At 38.1% G+C, this 24,407-nt stretch overlaps 1 protein-coding gene across 4 annotated transcripts; it reads left to right on the top strand.

Annotated features, from left to right (window-relative positions):
* The first annotated feature begins 1,474 nt into the window (after positions 1–1,474).
* Positions 1,475–21,972, top strand: LOC18426254 (signal recognition particle-related / SRP-like protein). 4 transcript variants are annotated; one of them, XR_016050448.1, is made up of 14 exons: positions 1,475–1,534; positions 1,722–1,817; positions 1,917–1,983; positions 2,339–2,449; positions 5,133–5,328; positions 9,408–9,493; positions 10,185–10,380; positions 11,779–11,890; positions 12,703–12,825; positions 13,076–13,282; positions 13,459–13,568; positions 20,755–20,884; positions 21,019–21,165; positions 21,404–21,972. XR_016050448.1 is itself a non-coding variant. In XM_006832912.4 (14 exons), the coding sequence occupies exons 2-14, from the start codon at positions 1,727–1,729 to the stop codon at positions 21,623–21,625; spliced, it is 1,803 nt and encodes a 600-aa protein (XP_006832975.1). In that variant the 5' UTR covers positions 1,475–1,534; positions 1,722–1,726; the 3' UTR covers positions 21,626–21,972. The 4 variants fall into 4 exon arrangements, 2 of the variants coding, with proteins under 2 accessions (XP_006832975.1, XP_020518036.1); XR_016050449.1 differs by having other exon boundaries at positions 1,475–1,577; XM_006832912.4 differs by having other exon boundaries at positions 12,698–12,825.
* The last annotated feature ends 2,435 nt before the right edge of the window (positions 21,973–24,407 follow it).

Genomic DNA, 24,407 nt, shown 5'->3' with positions numbered 1-24,407 from the left:
ACAGATTTCTCGTTCTGATAGAGAACCAGGTTGATCTATGCTGATTTTTTATATGGATCGGCAATTTATAATATTGATCACCTATTTTTTAAACACTGCCATTGAAAAGAGGTTCCCGTTAAAAAGAAAAAAGCCAATAGAGGGACTAACGTTCGTATTTTATCAATGGAAGTTCCATAGTGAAGAACATTGTAATTGGCACTGGCTGGGCATTCAATTTTTATTTTTATTTTTGGGTTGGGCGTTGTACCAAAAATGAAAAAGATTTATATATAGGAAAAGTTTATATAAAGTTGCATAACCCTCCAATTGATTATCTCGACTTTGATATGTGTGTGACTAAAAAAAAATAATTTTAAATATTAAAAATAGTACATCATGTAATAAGTTTTCTTGACCTTCTATTTTCCAGATTCTCAAGTATTTATAAATGTGCTTGAACTGTACCATTTTGAAAATTTGAAATTTCATAACTAGGGATAAAAATGGATTTTTCAAGCCATTAAAATGTATGCAACATAGGAATTACATCTTCAAATAATTTTTGGAGGTGCGCATTATTTTTAAATATAAGGAAGGCACCTTTTACAAACCTCACCTTTTATATATATAAATTATGAGAAAGTCCATGGCCCAGACATTCCTTGGCGTTATAAGCGAAGGCTAAGTGCTCTTTTTCTCTAAACAGGGTGAGGTTTGTATATGGTGTCAACCTTAAACAATTAAAGTAAGCTGAACGTGCAAACTTTGTCAAAGATATAATTTGGGTGAAAAAAAATAAATAAAGGATTGAGTAGAATTATAAACACTTGAAAATTTTAAAAATAAACAATTTAGATAATACGTCATAAGATACACAATTTACATTATTTAAAATGTTTTTCTTCTCATATCAATCGAGGTCAAGATAATTAATTTGAGAGTTTTCCAATTTCCGAACTAACCTCTTTCATTGGATTTTTAAGGTGCATCCTATTTCAATAGTATAGGGCTGACACCACCTATAAACTTTTGCGAAGTTTAGGCTTTATAAAAACCAAATAAATCAACACCTCAAATCCTAGAAATCACTTTCCCCAACATAAATCTCTCTAAAATCAATCTCTAGAATGGCTTTAAAAATCAATTTTCATCACTCACAATAAAATTTAAAACTCAAACAATGTACGTGTATTATAGATCTTAAAACATTTAGTTTTAGGTGGAAATGGACAGCCTAAACAATTTGTTAAAATATGCACTAGTTTTTAGCTTGAATTTTTTTTTTTTTTTTCACTACAATAATGTTGAATCTAAGAGGATCGATGGAACGATTTTCAAATGCTTGTAATTTCTATCAAACCATTTTCCTAAATTTTTTCCCTCGGAAAAAACCCCCACTACCTCTAATAAAACGCTTCACTGTATTTGTAACCCCCTTCTCTCTTTCTCTCTCCTCTCTCTATCACTAAAATCAAAACGCACGCTTCCTCATTGTGGCAGCGCCTTTCTCTGATCAGTCATAGAGCAACTCCAAAACCAATATAAAAAAACTGTATCATTCTCTCTCTTATTTCGAACTCTTGCCCTAAGATCAGGCACTCCATATTTTTTTCACTTCCAATTTCTCCATTTTTACTTAGAGATTTGCCTTTCTTTCATGGATCCAATTCATGAGTTCTTGTGAAGAATTTTCCTTTTGAGTTTATGTTTTGAGGTTTTTTTTTGCTTTTGTTGATTAGGATCCATGGCGAAAGGAGTTGAAGCATCAGCCATGGACGTTGATGAGGTGAAGCCTGTTTCAGCTGATCAGACCAACCCTAAGTTCTCAATTAATGGTAATTCCATTGAGCTTTACTGTAAAGAACATTTTTCCATGTTTTGTTTGTGTTGTTCTCATAAGTTTAGGGTTTGGTTATATTTTGTGGGGATTTCAGTGTTGCAGCTTGTCAAAACTGCTCAATCTCAACATGGTCTGAGGCATGGAGATTATACTCGTTATAGGTACATTCTCATTCATTTATTAGATCATCACTCGTATAAGTGCTTGTTCATTTTATTTGTCTATTTCATTGGAAAGCACTTGATTATATTCTTATTCACCGTTTTCTATGAGAAAAAAAGTGAAATGTGGTTAGTTATTGTGGATTGGATTTAAGTATTGGGAAATTGTATAAACTCATTTTCCGTAACGCCACTTGAATTAATATGTAAATGGGGAATAAAATGCAGTTTCAGATTTTCTTGGTAACTATGTTTTCCTGAAACTCTACGGTATAATGAATGGTATAACCTGGACTATAGAGGAGTTCGATTTTAACAATACAAAAAATGAGGAGTTCAATTTCTTTTTTTACAGGAGATACTGTACAGCTCGTTTGAGGAGGTTGTACAAGTCATTGAAGTTCACTCATGGCCGTGGAAAATATAATCGACGATCTATTACGGAATCTACTGTCACAGAAGTGAGGTATGCTTATGCCCAAGGGATGTTTATGAAAATTTCAGGATATATGTTGCTTTCTCATTTTGTTATTTTTCTTTTTGTTCCGTATGAACATATGAATGCCATCTTTATTTTGGGGTATTGATTATGATCGACATATTGTTTCATTTTTCACATTGCTGCTTTTATTGACTAACAAAATTGTTAGTAAAAATGCCTGTTTGTTCAGTTAATATGCACACTATCTGGTTCAAATCTTAGTTTGTAACTAGGCTTGTAAACCTCGTCTATGGAGGAGTGGTCAAATCTATTTATCGAGTGCAACTAAGTTATAGTGTTGGTGTGTGACACACCCGTACATGCATACAAAAATAAACATCATCATCATCCAAGCCTTATCCCAATTATTTGAGGTCGGCTACTTGAAACCTGCTCCTCTATTCTTCTCTATCAAGGATCTACCCTCAGCAAGACCAAAAGTCACCGTATCTTTTCTCAGTGCTTCTATTTTTGTCCTTTTAGGCCTTCCCCTTGCCCTTTTAGAGCCTTCTACTTGAACCAAATCACACCTCCTAACCGGTGCTATATTGGGTAGACGCTCCACATGTGTAGCCCACTTAAGTCTCATTTCTCTCATCAGATTGCCTATTGAAGTCACATCTAAGTTTCCTCATATCTATTCATTCCGAATTCTATCTTTTTTTATCTTGCTACTCATCTATCTCAACATCCTCATATCACCTATGCTTATCCTGTGGATGTATTGTCTCTTGAACACCAACATTCTGTTCCATAAAGCATGGTTGGTCTTACAATTGCCTATAGAACTTCCCCTTCAGTCTCAATGGCATGCGGCGATCACCCAAAATTTTGGATGCACATCTTCACTTTGCCCATCCAGCTCTAATTCTATGTGCGGCATCTTCATTCTCCTAGGGGTGGCGGGTGGTAACTGGTCGGATTAGGTTCAGGTTCAGCTGGACCTGGACCTGAAAAAATGATATGGGACCCGGACCCAACCGGACTCGAAATCACTGGACCCTGACCTAGACCCAGACCCAGACCAGACCCAGACCCAGACCCAGACCCAAAAATATAGTGTGGGTTCCGGACCCAATCATACTCGATCCAAAAAATTAAAATATCTATGTATTTAACTATATTTAAATATTTTTCCTATATTGGGACTTGAAAATTATTACCGGACCCGGACGCTGTCCTCCAGGTCCTCCAGGTCCAATTTTTGGACCCATACCAACCCAGATCGGGTCTACCCCTTGGGTCCTTGGTTGGGTCCGGGTCCATTGCCACCCCTACATTCACCTGGATTATCGACCTTAGATATCATAAACAATCTCTTTTAGGTATTTCTTGACCATCAAGCTTAACTACTTCCTCGTTCTCACTCCTATTATTACTAAACTTGCATTTCATATATTCTGTCTTAGTCTGGCTAATTATAAAACCTTTAAATTCTAAAGCATCCCTACAACGTTTCTGACTTTGCGTTGACGCAACCTCTTGTCTCAGTGATCCAAACTATGTCATCCACAAACAATATGCACCATAATACCTCTTGTAGGTGCCTGGTTAATTCATCTATGACCAAAACAAAGAGATCAGGGCTCAGCGCTGACCCCTGATGTAGGCCCATTGTCACTGAGAATTCACTTCTCTCCACTAGCTATTCATACACCAATGAACTCTCTGTCGTACGTATCTCACTATGTCAATATAGCCTCTGGTGACTCTTTTTTTTTCCAACACCTACAAAATTAAATCTCTAGGTACCCTATCGTATGCTTTCTCTAAGTCAATAAAGACCATGTGGAGGGCTTTTCCCTTCACTCTAAACTTCTCAATCAGTTGCCTAAGTAAATGGCTTTGATAGTTGACCTCCCTCTCATAAAACTAAGTTGATTTTCTGATACGTACATTTCATGCCTTAGACGTTGCTCAACAAATATAAGACCAACATGCCCACCAAATAATACAAAATTTTATATGTCTGCCACAATACAAAAAGTGGCGTTCCATATCTTGTATGGGCTTAGATACCAATATCTAATGGCATTAGTCGATATATTGGATGTGAAACTGAGAAAGATGAATGAATACCTAGTTGGCGATTTTTGGAAAATAATGGGTATAACGTGGTTTGCAAGGAATATAATGTGCCCTATTTATTTTAAAAAAGAAAAGATATAATGCCATATTTTTCTATTTATTGAATATTAATTGCATTTTATAAAATAGCGGGTTTTATAAAATATATATGTATCCATATTTTTAAAAACAACAGATATTGTTGGATTTATGATATGAACTATTTGCTTTTAAACTTGAAACCGGAAATATTGGTCTTTACACCAGTATAAATCAACTGACTATATTAAAAAGTCATGCTATTTAACTATGTTGCCTGATTATGATATTCTACCCATAACTGTCATGAATTGTGATGGGCATGTCCTGGATGTGTTACGTTGGCCAATACATCTGATTTTATGACTGTTTTTTGAACCATGTTAATACGCGTGGACATACTAACTCACACATGTTTGCATGTGTGTGCATGCTCACTCTTGCATGTGTGAGCGTGTATGAGTGCATCAGTATTATGCATCCCTTAGTTTAATTAGTTATACACAGCTATTACTCCCAAGTTTTTGACGTATTCTAGTATATTTTCTTGATTTCTAAATAGGTTCCTCCATGTAGTGCTTTATATGGCTGAAAGGGCTTGGAGTCATGCCATGGAGAAAAAACAAGTCCCGGATGGACCAAATGCTCGCCAGAGAGTCTATTTACTTGGTAGGTTGAGGAAGGCAGCTAAATGGGCTATCCTTTTTGCACAATTATGTTCGGCTAAAGGAGATTCCAGAACCTCATTAGAAGCAGAGGTATTCCATCTAATATTATTTTTTGTACTTTTTATCATGGCACTCATTGATCAGTCATAAATTTGGGATATTTTCATGCATCAGTCTATGACAAATGAGCCTTTTGACAAGGAAGCTTCACACTCTAGCACATGTATAGAACAAGAAAGGAGTTCACTTGTGCATACATGCTTCCTGGTGTTATGTACATTAGTCTTGTGTCAACCACTGAATATGCCTATATCATCACTTAATGTGATTATAAACTGAGAATCAGAATCTATTAGTTGGGGGTTGAAGTAAATTTATATTTGGATTCAAGTAATTGTTTAAATTTATCATACTGTACTGGATCTTACCAGTACAAATAGATCTGTACTTACTTCAATTGTATGTAATGTCTTTGTTATAAGCCCTTCTGTGTAAGGGTGTTGAGGCCGGGCTTCATCCAGTTAACAAATGGGGATTGCCCATACTTCAGTCTCATTGTGCATGGAGCATTTATTTTTGCTTTTTATAAGCACAGATGCATTTCAGATAAAGGACAAAAAAAAGAAAAAGAAAAAGAAAAAGATGAAGATACATATAAAATTATTTTAAGGCTTTATGTAATCTGAACGTAGAGTCAGACTGCTGCATATTAGTTAATTTCATTTGCCATGAAAGGGGGGCCAATGACTTCTGAAAACTGTTGATCTTTTTAGTACTTCGTCAAGGCTTCTTGCCTCCATAGACTTCCAGTCTGGTCCTACTTGCCACAAAACACTCACTTTAGTATACCCTAATTTGCACATATGAGCATGAGCACATCTAATGCAGTAAGTGTGGATCATCCAGCTCTTTTAGACTGGTTTATTTTTCTGGAAGATTACTTTGATTGGTACAACAAGTGTGGGAGTGGAACCCTTCCTTCAGAAGGAATCTTTCAGATGAGGAATTTTCACACTTCCTTTCTCTCTCCGCTACTCTACATAACTCTTTCATTGCCACACATGGGAGGGATCAGTCGGTTTGATCTCTCACAACTTCTGGTACTTTCACAGTGGCTTCTCTCTATAAAAGACTTATACAGCCACCCACTTTCCCTCTCAACCCCCCTTCGGTGTTATCAAAGGTGTGGTCCACAATCGCACCTCCCAAAATGCAGTGTTTTAACTGGATAGCAAGATCTCAAAGGGCCCTCACTGTGGATCAGCTTCAAAAAAGAGGAATTCCAATTCCCAATAGATGTGCACCCTGTCTCTGCGACCCCCATATTTTCCTTCATTGCAAGATGGCCCATGGTATTTGGGGTAAAATGTTGCAGCTTTGTGGAGTTCAATGGGTTATGCTGGTGACAGTCAAGGATTTGTTATCTCTCTACCCCTTCCTTCACTGGCCAAAGGCTGGAAGAACACTTTGGAAATCTGCTATGGCCACAATTATTTGGACAATCTGGAATGAGAGAAATTCTAGGATTTTTCAAGGAATAGCTATCGCAGGCCCAGCCTTGTTCCCCAAAGTTACATCCTTAGTAACTTTCTGGGCTTCCAATCACCGCACGTTCGCAAGGTTCCCTGCCAATACCTTCCTCTGCAATTGGAAAAATATTATGCTCCACCGTCCTCGCAAGGCCCAAAGATCCCATAACTGGCGACCTCCCTCTCTAGGTAATATTAAACTCAATTTCGACGGGTGCTCCTTGGGGAACCTTGGTCATGCTGGAGCGGGAGGAGTGTTCAAGGACCACCACCGGGCAATTTTGTTTATGTTTCCGAATACCTGGGCATCCAAGACTCTCAGCATGCCGAGGCAATGGCCCTCCTAATGGGGTTGAAAAGCTTCAAACTGTCTCGGGGGCAAAATCTTAATGTGGAAGGGGATGCTAGTAACATCATTTCATGGGCATCAAGGGGTTCCTCCCCTCCTTGGTATCTTGCTCCTATTTTTGATGAGATCACTGATATTTGCAGGGATATGGACGTCTCTTGGACGCATACCTTGAGTACGTCAAATGAATTAGCTGATCTTCTAGCAAAGGACGGGGCCAGGGCTCACACTGAACACTTTTCCGAGTCACTTTCGACCCGGACCACGGAGGGGTCAGGGAGCAGCAGTCCTCGGCCAGCTATTTTTTGACTTGCATCACAAAGTCTTTGTACAAAGGGGCAATATTTATAAGCCCATTTTTTTGTAAAATCATTGTATATCTTATAGTATCAAGGACAGTTCTTTTAACAAATTTTGTATAGGGTTGACATACAACCTTTTTTACGAAGAGTCCCACTGGATAGGGACTCTCGCTTTAAACACTTGTGTATAACTACACTTTTATTGGAATACAGTTAACTTTTATCAAAAAAAAAAAAAACAAGTTTGAGTCTAGGGAGGTCAGATTTGTTGAAGCTATATACTAAAGGGATCATAAATTTGGTGGCAATGTCTAGAAGACAAGCTTCATAGATTGGGTCAGCTTGCTATCCATACTTGGGAGGAAATGAAAGCTAGGATGAACAAAAACTTGCCTCCAAAACAATCTGAAGGTTATGAAAGTTAGTCTACTATTGAGCTACTTTACCTAGTGTTTGGAGATGTATGACTAATGTTTTGAATCAGTCCACACTCTATAGGATTTTCATCTTTATCAATATCTGGCAATTTATAGGGTAGTTTATTAGGCAGCAGATTTAAGAAGTTGATAGTATTTTTTGCACCTCTTGGGGTTGAACAAAGTTCACTTGATTGGCAGGTTTTAGAGCTGTGTTATCTGATTCACTTTGGTTTGGTGAATCAGCCAAAGTCTTCGGGTTTGGCCACTCAACTGAAGTGGAACGGAGAGAATATTGATATTCTCAAAATATCTGCTGATTTATTTAAAATACCTTTGACATGTATCATTTGAGATATAAAATTAATGTGACATGCCATGCATAATATATTAACTAAATTGTGATATTCCATGTGCACTATATAGCTCAGATTATGTAACATGCCATGTGTACTATAACTTGCCACATGCGTATTCATAGATACTTTAGAGTGAAAAGACTGTAGGGAGGGAGGGGCACGCATGAGAGGGGGGGAAGATTGTTCCTAACTGCTCTGTCATCCACTTCTATCAGCTGCTAACCGCTAACCTACTGCAGAGCCATGGTGGGGCTAGTTTGGAAGGTGTTATTCATCAAATATGCCTTCTAAACTATGTCCATGAATGAGGTTATTCATAAGTAAGTAATGGCATGAATAAGGGTAAGAGAGTTTATTTAGTTATTTATTTGATGGGCAGGGGAGATAAATTCTCCCTTTTCATATAAGTGGGGGTTTGGCACCAAATAATGTTTTTTTTTTTCTAATTTATGAATGATGGGACCTAATAATGGATTCCTCATGAATATCTGTTATATCACTAGAGGCCATTTAGAAGCCAACTTCATAGCTGGAAGAATGTGTTTTTTTTATTGAATTGTTGACTTAGGACTTTGATACATTGCATCTTATTTACTGCACTTGAATTCCTCATGGTTGTTTGATATAATTTTGTGAGATGATCTTGCACTGCCTTCCTGATACTGATTATGTGATTTTCTCTGTAGTCGCTTGATCTCCTTCCACTATAATGTTATATTCGTCGATTCTTGAGTTATTCACTGTTTTCTTGCATTTGCTAATAACTTGGAATAAAACTTGGCAAAAAAGGAGAAGTATTTGAAAGAAAGTTTAAGCTTTCTATCAAGAGTTGCCAGAATTGGATTCTTCACCCATTTTGGACTAGGATGGCATACTTGGTCTTTTACTAATTGTGGACATGTATGACGTACATTGTAAATATTCGATACCAAGAAAATCAAAGGATAGTGGTCCACAAATCATGATTATGGTCATTATGTCTGATGATCAATTATCTTCAGGGATCTATCTAATCCTTTTCTATGCCGGTATGCTCACAAAATTATTGCTTCATATTTGTATTATTGGATCTTCAATTTGGATCAATTGCTGGTTAGTACCAATACTAACGACTTTGGGATCTGTATTGTTTTTCTTAGACGATATTATGCACATCTTAGATAATCTTTGTCCTCGTCCATAAATTTGGTATGACACAGTTGTTGGATGTGCAGGCATATGCCTCTTATATGAAAGGGAGTTTGTTTCTCGAACGCGAGCAGAATTGGGACACTGCCTTACAGGATTTCAAGAAAGCAAGGTAGTGATGTTTCTTGGATCTTCTTGAGTTTGAAAATTTTATGTCATCATCTGAATAGGGTTAGAATGTTAGGCTGGTTTTTCTGCAAATATATATGAATGAATGCAATCACTTTCTAGCCGACATCCTTAAATGAGAGTTCTTTCCATTCTAAGCTTTTATGATTCATATTTCAAATACTTTTTATCAGAAATTGTGACTGCTAAATATTATCAAGTTGCTCATTTTTCAGTTTCTACATCATATTAAAGCCTTTTATTGTGCAATATCTCTTTTCATTTTGAATAGGAAAATTCTATTGTTGAGTTCAGAAGATCAGGTTGCCAATTATTAGAAATTCAATGCACTAATGCTTCTGTTGTTAGTGATCACCTTAAGTACTTTTATTGTTGACAGATGTATTCACAATTTTATTGGATCAAATAAATTGGATACAGTTATTTATCAAATTTAAACAGTAATTTTCATTTAATTTGTTATCATGTTTAATTTTTTAGGCTGTACATGGTACTTGATTGTGTTTCATCTTTTTTGCTTAACTATGTCTCCTATATTTTAGTTGTTTTCCATGTATTGGGATCTGGGGATGCTTCCATGATCTGTTCTTTGAGTCATGCTTCTTCACTGCAAGATAAGAATCATTCTTATTTTGGATTCAGATTACTAATGTATTCTTATTTTGGATTGCCAGGGCTATTTATGAGGAGCTTAGTAAATATGGGGACGTAGAGAATCAAATCCTGTGTCGTGAACGTGTTGAAGAGCTAGAACCTAGTGTTAGGTATTGCTTATACAAGATGGGAAAATCAAGCTTACCAGCTTCTGAACTTTTAGATATGGGGAAGATGGAAGGACCTTCATTAGACCTTTTGCAAGCTAAACTTGAGGTGGGGTTGGATTGCATCTTCATAAGACTTGCTGTTCACCGGAAAAAAAAAATCACATCATATATTTACTTATATATTTTATGTTTGAGAAATGCATTAGATTAACTGGACAAGAACACCTTTCACTTTGTAGTGAGTTGGTAATTGAAACCTATGAATCGAGGTACTAATCTCCTATATAAGAATGTTTACTTGGTGATTACGCACACACTCGAAAAAAGTAATCATTTCTTTCAACCTAAGAATATACTGGACCACAATACTGCTTAGCAATTCATTAGTCTCTTTGAAGTGACCACTTCATATATAGAAAAAAAGGAAAAAAAAAAGAAAAAGAAAAAGAAAAAGAAAAGAAAACCACTATACAAAGTTGGCTCGGTGTATCCGCTAATCAGTGGTGCAACATTAAGCTATGAGACTGTCATTGTTAACATATAAGTGAGAGAACTGATAAAAATTGTTCAATACCATGGAGCTTCACTTGTTCCTCAATCATTGGATTCTTCACTTGCAGCAGAGCTGACAATGCAACTGTATGATAATTTTGAACTTACCATGTAGCACTAAAGTACCCATACCCAGAATACCATATATGCTTGTTACAATTGATCTTCTAGTATGTTTATAGGCAATGATGCACATAAGATGATCTGGTGCCATATGGAAACACCTATGAGTCTTCCCTACTGTCCATTTGCATTAGATGATACCATTTAGTTTGATGAGTTATCCACCTCAATTCACTTCTAATAATTTATGCTTCGTTGTGGGTGTTCTGTGCTATAGAACATTATGTCAGATACCCAAGGTGAGGAAGGTTACATAGAGGTTGTAGCTAAAAGCTTTGGGTGTGAGGTGTGCTGTGGAGTTACTCTGTGCTATCTGCCTTGGATTGTTCTTTTGTATGGGCACTTTGAATAGTGCATCATAGGAGCTTGGGTGGTTCTTGTGTCTTGGCACTTTAACCAATGCCTGGAGGCCAGGTTTTAATAAAATTCATGTTTAGAGACCTCTAGCACTTAAATAATCTGTGTTTGAGGCTTTGAAATGTGTTGCTTGGGAAAATGGATGTCAACCGTGCACCATCGTAAGCTGGCTTTCTACCATGATTAATAAGATGTTGATGTCAACTGTGAGATTCACTGTCCTAGCCCTTTGAAATGGTATGTCATATTCTTTGGATAATTAATTATGTCCTGTAAGAATTATTTGTATGCTATCAGTGCTGTGGAAGTTGATCACTTTGTCCCCTTGTAGACAATTGCTGCAAAATAATTCCGTGCATATAAGAGTTGAACCAAAAATTAATTTACAGAAAGGAAAGTTTGTAGTTGACAAGCATTGATGCACCAAAAAACTGTTCTAAATGGATTTCTTTAATTTTCTTGTTATGTGCAGGCTGTCATGGCTGAGGCTAGATCACGGCAGGCAGCATCCATGACAGAGTTCCACTGGCTTGGTCATAGATTTCCAATTACCAATGGGAAGACTCGTGTATCCATTCTAAAAGGTTCGTAGACACATTCTGAACTTTGAACAATCTATGCATACTGAATCTGTCGTCTATATTAACAAAATTGCATAGATAATTACAGTTTATGAACTGTTTTTATCGCATATTGTGATCTAACTATAGACCATGGTCATCTATGGCCTTGGAGATTGTTCTTCATGGATGGGATGGATCGCTACTTGCTGGAAGACCCTGGATTGCTGGGGTGGGACTGTATTATGTGTATCTGTATAGTGTATATGTGTCAACTTTTTTTGTATTTTGCATCCAACCCTCTCTGAGTTCTTAACACTGTTTGCATAACTTCTTTGGTCAAAATGAGGGTAACGTCATTTGTGGAACAAAATAACAAATTACCAGAATATGCAGAACACTCTTTGATACTTAACATGTTGTTTCTACTCTCTGTGAAGAAATGTATAAAACGTCATACATGCAGTCCTACTTGAACTGTGTGCTCAGTAGTTTAGAGACTGCAATTAAGAAAATGTATCATTTTTTTTTTGTTTGTGGTTCTCTTTTTGCCTTTTGAAGAAAATTCAATGAACATGTATCATCTTCACTGGGTCTGAGGGGACTGGTGTATTTTATAATGATAACTACCTTGACGGGTTTGAAATTTATAAGCTTTTAGGGACTTGTCTATGTTGCTTTATGTGCCTAACTTCCTGATTACTGCATTGACTCTTAGGATGAAACTTTAATGGCATGTTACTCATGTCTTGTGCCTCTTTTTCTTTCTTTCTTTCTTTTTTTTTGCCTTTTTTGTATCATTTATGTGATGTTAGGAATGATTTTGAGCAGCTCAGGAGCTGGAGAAGGATTTGTATGGATCTGCAGGGGATTCACTTCCCGCAGAGAAAAAGCTTGCTACTTATGACAAAATATTTGCTGCATATCATGATGCAAGGCGCTGCATTCGTAGTGATTTGGTATGTATCTGTACCCATGTGGAGAGCTAAGATGTGTTGCATGAAGTGTACTTAATGAGGTTGCCCTTTTTTTTTGCATGGATGTCATGTTCAGAGTTGTTCTTTTTTTTCTTATTGGCCAATACAACTCCTCATTTGTTTCTTTCTTCCCCAAACGTTAGGTTGACATAACATAATGATTGTAACACATAAATGTTAATCTTGGATTTTATGCTGGCCATTTTTTTTTCCCAACTGTCTTTCTATTTAGGTCACTGCAGGTAATTCGGAAGATGTAAAGGATGATTTGAATGGCCTTGACAAGGCTGTTAGTGCTGTCTTAGGACAACGTACCATAGAGCGCAATGAGCTGCTTGTTAGCATTGCAAAAATTAAATTCAATCGGAACCGTGAAGATAAGAATGAAAAAGTTACAAAACCTGAGGAGCTTGTTCGATTATATGACCTGTTAATTCAGGTACGTATCCTTGTGGACTTACGGGAAGTCTAGAATTAAAGGATTTCTCTGATTTAATTTCACAGAAAAAGGAGGTCCCCGATACTGTGAATTTGTGATTATTGTGGCTCATTAAGATTACATGCAAGAGCACCATTTCTTTGTGTATCAATAATTAGATCTTTGTATGTTGACAGAATACTGCAGATTTATCTGATTTGGTAAGTTCTGGACGAGATAGGAGGCCAGAAGAAGTGGAATTTACTGAAGAGTATGTGCTGAAGGGTATGGTGTTCCGTGCTGAAAGGTCTGTTTTTTTTCCTTTGAAGGCATTTGACTGGTTGGCTATCTGTCCTGCTCAGAATCTTAGTGTTTGTGCTCTTATTTGTTCCTTGGAGTACATATTGGATTAATATGACTGCCACTATTTGAAGTTTGTCATGCCTCTGGTGAAGTTTTAGAGTTTAAACATGATGCCTAGATTTCTGGTCATGCAATTTGGGTGTATATTTAGTGCAAGAGGTTCTACATTAAAAAATATTGGAGAACTCTCCTTTTCAGAGCCAATGATATCTTCTGCATTTCATCTCACTATTTACCAATTACAATGTTACCCGACCACCTATCTGACTCAAAATCTATACTGAAATCCTAGACATTATTGAAACCAAACATCTCAACTGCATCCTTTCTTCTGTCTGTGAAGTTGAGATCGCAGGCTCAGGCCAATGGGAGGCCCTCGCCTGCTAGGAGCTTCTGGCGGTATCTGGGACCCCAGCCTCCGTCATAGGTTGGATGCGGTTATAGCTAACCATTCTGTTACCATCTCCTTTTCCAGAGTCTCAGATAGGACTTCTTGGAAATTCTCAGCAGTCTATGACCAAACAACTCTAACCTCAGGAGCCATCTTGGAAAGAACTTGATTGTGCTGCCTCCATGCACCCATGACTGAAGTAGGAACAATAGACTCAGCAATACATGGCAGATTTCTCAGACTTCATACAGAGGATCAACCTTCTAAAAATTCCCCTGAACGGTGCTAACTTTACCTGGTCCAACCACTCACCCAGCCCTACACTTTCCAAATTAGACTGCTTTCTCACCTCTTCTGAATGGGATGAGTTATTCCCTGGCACCCATTTCTTAGCCTTACCAAAGACAACCTCAGAACACAAATCTATCCTTTTAGACACCTCCCCTGGATCAACTGGCAGAAGACCCTTTCAGTTTGAACTCCCTGGTTTGAGGAAGCCAACTTCCACTTACTGGTTTCACAGTGGTTGAACTCTTCTCTATGCAAGGTTGGGCCGACTTCAAATTCCAAAAGAAACTCCTAGTGCTATATGTCCCTCTCATACAGCACAGAAGGCAACTCTTGGGCAATTTTGAAACCACAAATAATGACATGTTGAGATAAATTGAGGAACTAGACTCTCTGGAAGAGGAGGGAATTATCAAATGGCTGAAGCCAAGCTAGAGAATTAAACGGCTGAAGTTCGGAGACCAGAACTCAAGCCAAGTTAGAGAATTAAATGGCTGAAGTTTGGAGACCAGAACACGAAATTCTTCCACATAATGGCAAAAAATAGGTGTAGTCACTCACATAAGGATTGGCCGCCTGTACAGTCAACCCCCTAGAAGGGGAAGGGGCAATTATCAAATTCTTCAAAAAACTCCTGTCTAGACTTGTCCTAGACCTAAAATTGCTGACCTGTCCTTCCTTCTTTCCTCAGATAAGGCTGACTGGTTGGAGCAGCCTTTTTTGGAGTAGGAAATTCTCAAAGCCGTCAAGGACTGTGGACAAGACAAAGCCGTTGGCCCTGATGGCTTTCCAATTTCCGTGTTCACTAATTCTGCGATCTCATCTGTCCAGAAATGCTAGCCTTTTTCCTTGAATTCCATGAGAGCAGGGTCCATAAGGCTATGAACACCACCTTCCTGGCCCCAATCCCTGAAGTCGAGGGGGCTGAATAGCTCAAAGACTTCAGACCTATCAGCTTCCTCAATTGTTCCTACAAGCTCTCGGCTGAAGTCCTAGCCTCCCGTCTTAAGGAGGTCCTTCACTGGGTCATTTCACCAAACCAAGGTGCCTTCATAAAAGATAGGCAAGTTTTAGATGGGGCCTTTTTTGTGCGTGAATGCAGAAACTCTAGACATCTAGCAAAAATTCCAGGGTTGGTAGTCAAGCTAGACTTGGAAAAAACCTATGACTATGTGGACCGGGCTTTATACGGGGTCTTATTAAGAATGTGTTTTGGTGATAAATGGAGCCCCTGGATCAATGGGTGCATCTCGGGTCCGTACTTCTCAGTACTGATAAACAGTGCTCCCAAGGGATTCTTCTCCTCATCAAGGGGTCTTCGTCAAGGAGGACCCGATCTTTTTGCCTTAGTGACCGAGGTTTTTAGTAGATTGGTTGATAGACTGTACCAACATGGTCTTCTGGAAGGTGAGGAGGTTGATAAGGAGTAGTACAAAGGATAGAGAATAAGATTGCACTAAGATTGCAAAGGTGTAGAACATAGGATCCCAGTGTCCCAAAGTGCCCCCATCAGCTCTGATGCGAAGGATTCAAAATCTATGTTAACTTGTGTAGTAGGTAATCCAAGGTCAGACACATTCCTTCTCTCTCTTGGCAGGAACAAGTCAAACCTGAATCCTCAAGTCCTTGCCATTGCTCATATGAGGGAAAGGAGTGCTACTTTGAAGAGCACCTCTACAAAGCTGATAGCATCGAGTCACACAAAGAATTAAGGATTTCTCTGTCCAGAGAATATATGGGAGACATATTGCATGTGATGCAATCGCACTACGATGGTAACTTGAAAGGCATTTCTGAGCATTTAGAGCTAATGCAGAGAGGAAGGGAGAAGATTAGAGGGAGTTGCACGATCTGTAGAGGCAGCAAAGGCAACGGCAGAGAAAATAGAGATATTGAACCTAATTTATAATATCAATTATGAGGAGAATAGACCCTCAAAAAAACAGGGTGGGAGGTGTCTACTAGTCCTGCAAGGTGATCAACTCTTGCTAAGTTCGTGTAATGGAGCATTAGGGATTTGAGTAAACCCCAAAAGAAAGCAGTTAGATGCTTCGCGAAAAGGCTAACCACAAACCCTGATATTCTTATCCTGATAGAGAGTAAGATGGTGGACACAGACTAAGAGAAGTAAGATCCGTTTGGGGCGATAGGAATCGGGCTTGGGTCAAGGCGGTAGCAGCCGGTTTTTATAGCATTACGTCTCAAGTTCCATTCCTATGTAACCTTGTCAAAAAAAAAGATCCGTTTGGGACGGATGACCATGCAAGGGGAACATTCTGGCTCTGGGCAGATCTGCCAAAGATTGTGGGTCATCTGTGACCAAATAACTAACATGCTAGTTTAGCTAATATTCAAAAAACATACTAGTCTAGCTAATTGATCGATTTCAATTGTTTATGAAGGGTTGGTCCAGGGTTTAGATGGTTGTGCTCAGTTGTTTATGGATCGAATAGACTGGGGAAAAGAGGAGGTTTGGGAGGAACTTGATCGAGTTGATTCTTATCATCATCTTCATTGGTGAGTGGGTGGAGATTTTATTCTGTCAAGATGGGTCTATGTAAAGAGCCCTGATGGGAAGAGAACCGCAAGTATGGATAACTTTGAAAGATTCATTACCAGTCATGACTTGTTGGAGATTCCCCTTTTTCGTTCACGATACACATCAAAATCACAGTGGGTTTAACCCAGTTTTACTCAAGTTAGATTGCTTTCCAATTTCTTCAGTCTCATTTCCTAATCTAAGTTCTATGCCCTGTTGAAATGCATGTCCAGCCTTCTTCCAGGAGCATATCTAGGAGGAGGAGGTTCAATGCCACTTAGATTTGAATGGATGTGGCTTCAGGTGGGATCCTTCCAAAACTCATTAGGGAGTGGTGGTCCTAGTTCAATGTGGAGGGGTGGGCAGGATATAGGATTTGTAAGAAGTTACAGCTTTTGAAAGGCAAGTTGCAAGAGTTGAACAAACACTATTCTGGCAACTTACAGACCAATGCTGGCTTCCTTATGAAGACGATTACAAACTTTGATAGAATTGAGGTGGAAAGAGCGCTCATGATTGAGGAATGCAAACTATGCCATAGAGCCAAAGTGGCCCTTGAGGATTTCTTGTGCTTGGAAGAGGTTTCCTGGCACCAGAGATCGAGGGTCAGATGGTTGTAAGAAGTTACAGCTTTTGAAAGGCAAGTTGCAAGAGTTGAACAAACACTATTCTGGCAACTTACAGACCAATGCTGGCTTCCTTATGAAGACGATTACAAACTTTGATAGAATTGAGGTGGAAAGAGCGCTCATGATTGAGGAATGCAAACTATGCCATAGAGCCAAAGTGGCCCTTGAGGATTTCTTGTGCTTGGAAGAGGTTTCCTGGCACCATAGATCGAGGGTCAGATGGTTGTAAGAAGTTACAGCTTTTGAAAGGCAAGTTGCAAGAGTTGAACAAACACTATTCTGGCAACTTACAGACCAATGCTGGCTTCCTTATGAAGACGATTACAAACTTTGATAGAATTGAGGTGGAAAGAGCGCTCATGATTGAGGAATGCAAACTATGCCATAGAGCCAAAGTGGTCCTTGAGGATTTCTTGTGCTTGAAAGAGGTTTCCTGGCACCAGAGATCGAGGGTCAGATGGTTGTAGGAGGGAGCTAGAACCACCATACTGTTTCATTTCATGCAAATTTCAGGACACATTTCATACATGGAGTTCCATTAAATAATGCTACGTACAGGGGATAGAATGAACTAAAGATGCAATCACTGAAATATTTAGGATGTCTTTCACTGTTGAGAAAATTCCTTGCCTTTTGCTAGATGATCTACCTTACATTGCATTAGCTTAAGAGACGGTGCAGTGGGTTGACAGGCTGATTAAAGAAGGTGATATAGGAAATGACAATTTCTCTGACTGCAGGCAGCATACAGAATGGACTACACCACTCTTTCCTACAGGAAGGGGTTGCTTTATTAGGGGTCTTTCCTTCTCATAGTTGCTGCTAGCTTTCTTTCATTTGCAGATGGTTTCTTTTCTTTGGTCGGAGAATCATTGAGGATGCTCCAAGCATAACTTGGTATGTGAAGAAATGGGCTGCTGGGGACGGACGGCTTTCTGATCCCTTTCTTTCAAGAGTTTTAAGCGGATCTAGAGGACGAGATTCTGGCTATGTTTCAAGAGTTCTATGAGAGAGGCAAAATTCATGGGGAGATGAATTTGACATTTAGTCCTCTGGTACCAAAGGACATTATAGGAGATATCAACCTAAGGCCGATATTTTTTGCTAGGCAGTGTTTTTAAATCATAGCAGAAGTCCTGGCTTCCAGATTGCATGTGGTTGTCTCACACAACCACCATTTCTGAAATACAAATATAGGTCTATGGTAGCACACAAGTGCATGCACTTGAGTCATAGATGTAAATTCCCAGAAATCATATGTAAGGTGGATTTGAAATAAACTCACGAGATGGTGGACTAACGTAATCTTTGATTATATTACGAGATGTGAGGGGGTGAGGTGGATAGTAAGATGCCTAAGATCAGCCACTTTTCAGTAGTAATTACTGGCAATCCTATAGCTATTTACTAGCTCCAAAGGTTTGTGTTAAAGTGATCCCCCTTTTGCCCTTTCTCCTATTGATTATGGCAGAATCATTTAGTAGAATTTTAGATTGGGTCTATGATCCAGGCATGTACTCTGGGTTTAAAGCATCTTTGAATGGTTTTATTGTCTCTCATATGCAATTTGCAGACAAAACTTTAACTTCCTGTGAAGCTAATGTCGAAAATATTCTGACGTTGTAGCTGTTTTTACGTTTCGTTGAGGTGGCATCAGATATTATGGTAAACATGTCTAAGACCAAAGTAACGGTTGTTCTGGTCCCTTGCGCACAGTTTGGGCAATGGGATCGCTGTCCTGCCCTGCAGATATCTCGAATTGTCACTTTGGCTGAAGGAGCTATACAAGTAATGTAAGATTAATGTTGGAATGGTAGACATTCTAGATTCTGGGTCGATAACTGGATTGTGCCAGGCTCTCTTCAACTGCAATTCCCTGAAATCTTTGCCTTGGCCATAAACCAAAATATCACCTTGACCAAAGTGCTAGAAGTGGAAGCGCAGCAAACCCCGTGGTCTCAGGGCCAAGGAGTTCCCTAAAAGCAGCATAGATTGGACCTTCACACTTGTTACAGGTCCTACAGTAGTTCTGAATTCATACACAGACTAAATCAATCCATCTTCCCTGGAGACCAAATTCATCCATCCTTTCTTTGGTTCTTTTGTACTTCACTTAAAAGACACCGTCATATTTATCTTGGTGAGGTTTTATAAGTCTTTTTAATTTCTCATTTATTATGTATTGTTTGGGGAAGGGCATGAAAATGCAGTATAGTACATTTTGCATTATTTTGTGTTGGTGCTTGCTGGTCAGAACTATGTTTTGCTACCACCAAAATCAAGTCCCACTCAAAACATCGCTTAGAAGCTGCAGTTTGTGTCATTTTTTAAAAGGGGCCGGGACCCCTTTTTCTCCTTATTTGGATGGTGGAGAATAGTGTGCGCCCTATTGGAGCACAGAACTACGGGGTAACATTTTTAGTTTGGAAAATGGAGCATTATTAAGGAAGATCTATTACGTTGGATTCTTATGAGAACACATTCATCTTAATGAACATATGAAGCTGGTACTACTTACTGAAAAGGTCCTGGTGAATGGCTTCTGAAGACCATAACTAGGTAACACTTTGACTGCATTCTTCCATTGTCAATGGTTGGAGGTCGAGACCATTATTCCTTAGGACAAGTTTGGATTCACGATTTGGTGTATTGTGACTATTATTAAATGCGATTGAATGTGAAACACATATTTTCTTGTAAGGTTAAGACTTTACGAGTTTATCCGATGCATTTTTCAAACAGAAGGGTTCAGAAATGGTCTTAGGCATGCGTGTTGCAGAATAGTTCTCACTATAGTTTGGTAAAAAATTAGAACTTAAGATATGCTCACAACACCCAGGTATTGGATCTTATGTTTAGAATGCCTTAAAAGTGTAGTATATGAAAATATAAATTGTTTAGAATCGTGCCTTGAAAATGTAGTTTCTGAAAATCAAAACTGATTAGAATCAATGATAGTTCTCTGTTACATTTACTCGCACTGTCACCATTTTTATTTCTTTTCGAAATTTCCTGATGTGCTACTTAAAATGATAATGCCAGTGAGGGGTACATTTTGTTACAGACTTGTTTTTCCTTTGAAAATAATGCTGTATATGAGCATCTGCTCTTTACGTATGAATTCTACCTCTATGAGTTCATTCTCAACTGATGTCAATACTACAGCACCATGTGATCAAAGTTGAATTCCTACTGTGCACAGTATGTCTGGTACATGTACTTGTCATGACTATGGGCCATCTAAATACATACTGTGGATTAATAAGTGTTTGCAATTTTTCAGGTGCTTTTATTTGGCGAAGTCTTACAGTTTGGCTGGAAAACGGGCTGAATCATATGCACTGTATTGCCGTGCACGCTCACTTGCTGAAAATGTTCTTCAGAAAGTTCAGCAATCAATGAATCCAGATAAGGTGCATAGTTCTGTGATGTGAAAGAACACTATGATCCAATGGACTGTGGAATACACAATGGTGCATTAGGGTCATCCCTTTCTCTCTTGCATCCGCTCCATGGATTTGTGTCTTAATTTCGTGAACTTTTATAGGGAATGAAAGAATTGGAGTTCCTAATAGCAAGCTGCAGATCGAACAGCTGCATAGAGCATGCTTTAGGGGTGATGGAGGAAGAGAAGGCCAAGGACAAAATCTCTAAAGGAGTTTCCTCCATTTCCCTATCCGGGAATGATAATAAGGTAACTTTCAGTTTAATGGTCATTAATCTTGTATTTACTGTTGGCTAACTTCTTGTTTCTTTTACTCAGTAAAGGGAGTGGTTATATCAATATTAACTGGAGAAATATATGCATTATAATGGGTAATACTTGGTGCACTCCATGGCACAAGATGAGCCCAAAATTTTATCATGTCTTGTGAAGCGTTATTTTCTTTTCTGAAAAGATTTATGGAACATTGAATTCACTATTGGTGCAGCCTGATAAGTTCCTTGTGGACAATCTTGATGCTTATGAGTCTGCCGTGGGTGAAGCTGACTCAAAGGGGCCTCCAGCCATTGCCAAATTCCCACCAGCTTTTCAAGCAGTTGTGTGTAATCCAATTGTATTGGATATTGCCTTCAATTCCATTGAATTTCCGTCTCTAGAGGCCAGGATGAAGAAGGACAAGAAGGGCATATTCAGCAGGCTTTGGCGTTGACTCCCTCTTTCTCTCTCTCTCTCTCTCTCTCTCTCTCACACACAGTAATTTTCAACTTTATCTGAATGTACTAATTGGCTTGTGAAATATTGGGTCTTTTTAAATTCTCACAAAAAATAGAGATGCACCAAATTGAGTTCCTTGAAGTTTTGACTCGTGCAATATGCATTATATGCTGAGTTTCTTTTTGTCCAATTGACATTTTGTATGGGTGCAAATTACATTTATTTTTGGATAAGTACAGTACAATATGCTTGAAACTTGTCAACCGTCCAATGTCAACAATATACAGGTGTGATTTTTGTTGTAGGATGATAAGGTTGGAAGACATTTCTTTTGTTGATAAACCTGATATTGAGTGATTATTTTTATTTAGAGGAGAGAGAGAGAGAGAGAGAGAGAGAGAGAGAGAGAGAGAGAGAGAGAGAGAGGCATGCTTTTCCTATTACTAAATTGTTCGAATTACCCAGTGTTTTTCATATTGGATTTCACTCTGTGCTTGCTTGCATATCTTGTGGTCCGGAACTCGGAACTCGGAACTCACTATTTTTCATTAAAAGTGTTTTGGGTTTTTAATTGTGCATTAAAGGGGCAATATCATCATTAAGTGGTTTAAGCAAAATGACGATATAACTTTTGGAGCATTAAAACAATTTTTTTTATTGAAGATCTGAGCAATCAAGGGTAGCTAGCATCGTTATTTCCATTGGGATATGTGGCACTGAAAGTTTTCTATGGAAACCAGTGTACTGTTTTCCTGTACATAAAATTTGAAGCATAATGTGATCATTTCACTTGATTTAAGTTTCCCAAGTAAGATGGTTATTTTACCCCCTGCTGTCCAGTTTTAACAACCCCGAGCATTTAATTTTTTAATTTTTATTTTTTGAAAACATGTGTTATTCATTTTTAAAATTGAGCATACATATTTTGTTTTAGACTCTTATTTAAAAGCAGTTTGAATGTTCCATGCTTGAATCTAATGCGAAAAGGATGCCTATCATCAAGAGATCCAATACGTACTGTTCATCCTCCTAGAGCATCAACAAGCTTAACAGCATGCTGTTTAGAAAGCATCTCTAAGAAATTCACTTAAAAAAAATTCCCTATGGTTTTGGGGAAGGGATGATGTAGCATCCACACGTGCGGATGCTTGGAGGATGGTTAAAATTGAATATTACATAGATTATTTTTGTATCTTGTTGTGCTTTTTATATAGAAATTTTTGTTTACCTGAAATCTGGGGTTTATGTTCATTTTTATAAGGAAAAGTACATAAAGAAACCGTTTACTTTAGGTTCAAGGATGTCACAATTATTCTTGCCCATGTGATTTCAAATCTGAGTTGTTGTAAGAGTGCCATCGATTAGACTCAGAGTTTCAAAAAAAGATTTCTCGGACATCCCAAACCATCCAATTTGATATATAATGGCTATGAGTACTTGTAATCTTCTTGTATTAAAGATAATGCTGTCATAGTATGCAATCTTTTTTTATAAAAGGAATCAAATAAAAATAATAGTAATAAATTTTTAACAAAAAATATTTGACAAAAATGACTTTAGGGGTATTTTGGTTAATCTTTTATTCAAAATATTTTCTATTGTTTTATATGTTTCTCCTAATGAAAATGAACCTACATCCAAAAATTTCAGATAAATGTATTGTTTAAATAAAAATAAAAAACAAAATTAATTTTGGCCGTTCGATACGGCCTTGTTAAATTTGATCCGTTGGAAGGGGTGCTTGTGCATCAGACTTTTTTCTTTGAAGAAAGTTCAAACACAGTCATATTCAAATCTATTTATCTTACAAAAATATTATAGAGATAGTTTTGGATTTACAAATCTATAATCTCAACTACCGCGAGCATAAAAAAGATGGGTGCGGTTTGTTTAGAGCTGAGGCTCTAAACAATCAAAGTAACGGACCTTCAGATAGTGTCGAGAATGTGGTCTCAATATTGGAAATCTTTGTAATAGTCTTAAAATATATTTTCATCTCTAATTAAAAAAATTTAAGCTTAAAAATAATGTAGATCGAGTCGATCTATGAAAACGTTAAAATCTTGAAAATTGTTGGTTAAAAAATGCATTATAAGATACATTATTTCTGAAACATAAAATGTTGGGTTTATGTGGCTTTTAAAGGCCTTATGAGTACTTGTAAAGTGAAATGATATAGTGGAACATGAATTCAGTGGGAGTGTGGTCTCTCGTGGACCGTACTAAGCAAACGATGGTTTGCTGATACTGATCTATGCGTAAGGATCTAGGCCAGTCGGTTGGGAAAAACCCATGTTACCTGGGCATGAAGAACAAATCGATGATGATTTATGATTTAGCCCTTGATGAGATTGGAGAACATGCCCGGATGAGTGAGTCGAGGGATTGTGTGACCCTTGTATGTGATGGTGGCCTACAGAGATAGGGGCTAAAACCTCATACATGTACCATCACACGGCATGCATATCGATAAATCGTTATCCATGCATACCGGACAGCTAAAAATCCACCTTATAGGGTGAAGCGTACGCATGTGCGAGAGATACCCTTATGCACTATATAGCTGTGGTCGTATAAGGTCTTGGTGACCTTGATTTGTCTCTAGGGGAGGACTTGAAATCCACTGACTGATATTGCGATCCCTTAGCTCATCCGCCGGACTTTGGTGACCCGTTAATGAGCCCCTGCTTGGACTGTGGGTCATGGAAAATACTGGATCGATCTGATAAAGCAAGTGTGGCCTGTAGTCTACAGTTGAGGGTGGAGTGCCCCGTGAT

This window comes from Amborella trichopoda, chromosome 1 (genome assembly GCF_054954075.1).
Source record: "Amborella trichopoda isolate Santa Cruz 75 chromosome 1, AtrichopodaSantaCruz75HAP2 v2.0, whole genome shotgun sequence".
In the NCBI taxonomy this organism is placed as follows: domain Eukaryota; kingdom Viridiplantae; phylum Streptophyta; class Magnoliopsida; order Amborellales; family Amborellaceae; genus Amborella; species Amborella trichopoda.
Note: the sequence above shows the minus strand (reverse complement) of the source record. Positions and strands in the feature narration are given on the sequence as shown.